The 1742-nt window shown below is 46.7% G+C and overlaps 1 protein-coding gene across 1 annotated transcript; it reads left to right on the forward strand.

Moving 5' to 3' along the window:
• On the forward strand, positions 1-1499 carry TMEM81 (transmembrane protein 81). Its single transcript, XM_054562888.1, has one exon. The coding sequence runs from the start codon at positions 375-377 to the stop codon at positions 1158-1160; it is 786 nt and encodes a 261-aa protein (XP_054418863.1). The 5' UTR covers positions 1-374; the 3' UTR covers positions 1161-1499.
• Positions 1500-1742: the final 243 nt, after the last annotated feature.

Below are 1742 nucleotides of genomic sequence, written 5' to 3' on the forward strand. Positions count from 1 at the left end.
TGAGGAAAAGTCTAGCTTCAATGCATTTGAGGTAATTTGGAAATTCAGCTTCTAAGGTCTTCATCTTTGTCTCCCCAAGGGGTGAATTTAAATTCATTAAAAGGATGTGGAAAGAATGAACACTGGTGAGGTGGTCATTAACTAGCAGAGATGGCAAAGCAGCAACTGTGGCTTTTTTTCCTGCCTTGTGGCCTCACCTGTTAATAAGGATTGGACTTTGGTTTGTTAAGTGACATCGTTTTATTGACAACGCATGCATCATATCTTTTGACTTTGAAGGATATCTCATGTAGAAGGAATTGAGTTAAATCATAGAGGATTGAACTGGAATACCTTGGCGTGCAGGCTGAGAGTGGCGAAATGTCTACTGAGACATGAAGACTTTGGCCACTAGTTTTATCCTTGGAAGTCTGGTGCTGACTTTCTATCTGCCTTTGGTGACGACTTTACCTAAAACACTGGCCATCCCTGAGAAGCTGCAAAAAGCTGTGGGGAAAGTTATTGTAAATGCCACAACCTGTACTGTCACCTGCGGCCTTGGCTATAAGGAGGAGACCGTCTGTGAGGTGGGCCCAGATGGAATGAGAAGGAAGTGTAAATCGCAGCGCCTGGAATGTCTGACCAACTGGATCTGTGGGATGCTCCACTTCACCATTCTCAAGGGAAAGGAATTTGAGCTGAGCTGTCTGAGTTCAGACATCCTGGAGGTTGGGCAGGAAGCTTTCCGGTTCACCTGGAGACTTGCTCGGGGTATCATCTCAACTGATGATGAAATCTTCAAGCCCTTCCGAGGCAGTTCCCACTTCGTGAAGTTTGAATCTGCTCAGGAGTATGACTCTGGGACCTACCGGTGTGATGTGCAGCTGTTAAAAAACTTGAGGCTCGTCAAGAGGCTCTATTTTGGGCTGAGGGTCCTTCCTCCCAACTTGGTGAACCTGAATTTTCATCAATCCCTTACTGATGATCAGAAGACGGTAGATGAGGGCCTGGAAGTGAATCTGGATACCCATCCCAGGCCTTACCGTCCACTATGGAGAAAGAAGGTGGCGATAGCCTTGGGACTAGGGATTGCTAGTGGAGTGATTGGCGGTATGTTGGTGAGCATTGTCTTGTACAGAGGATTGAGGGTGGTCAATAGCAGTGCCAGCCTGAAGACCTAACAGGCCTTGCTCCTGAAGGGCTGGCTGCGCAGGCAGCGGGACTTGGCTGCTCAGGAAACCAAGCTCGATTTTCAGGGGAGTGTCCTGGCTGCCTGATTGTGGTTCAGCTAAGAGGGAAGGGTTCCAGGGCCGAAAGAGTGAATGGGAGATGTCAAGAAGGGGCTACATCGTGGTAGCTATGGGCAATAATCTCTTAACTTCTTTGTGTCCAAGATGGATCTCTTCCTGATCTCCCCTGCCCGCTAGGTACCCAGCTGACCCGACTGCGGGCATCTCCCCTGCTGCCGGGAAGAGTTCTGTCTTCCAGGCCTGCATCCATTTTCTGCCCTTTATAGCCTGTATGCCTCCCCACCCCTTCCTCCCTTCTGAGCAGCATGCTCACATAAATGGGCATGGTAATAATAGCTTTTCTAATGAAAACATTTTTTTCCTCTTCAATAAAAATAATTGACAGTGGCTGTATGGAGACTTAATCTTTTTTATTCTTTAGTTCAACATTTCTTGCATTCATTTAAATTGTCCCATAATTGGTCTGGCTTTTGTTTTCCTCAAATTTCTTAGAATAGACATTGAACAAATTGC

Source organism: Pteronotus mesoamericanus, unplaced genomic scaffold, assembly GCF_021234165.1.
Source record: "Pteronotus mesoamericanus isolate MK-2021 breed Mesoamerican mustached bat unplaced genomic scaffold, CSHL_Meso_final scaffold_705, whole genome shotgun sequence".
Taxonomy (NCBI): Eukaryota; Metazoa; Chordata; class Mammalia; order Chiroptera; family Mormoopidae; genus Pteronotus; species Pteronotus mesoamericanus.

Coding starts and splice junctions, on each gene's coding strand:
- TMEM81 (XM_054562888.1), top strand. CDS start 375: ATGAAGACTTTGGCCACTAGTTTTATCCTTGGAAGTCTGGTGCTGACT.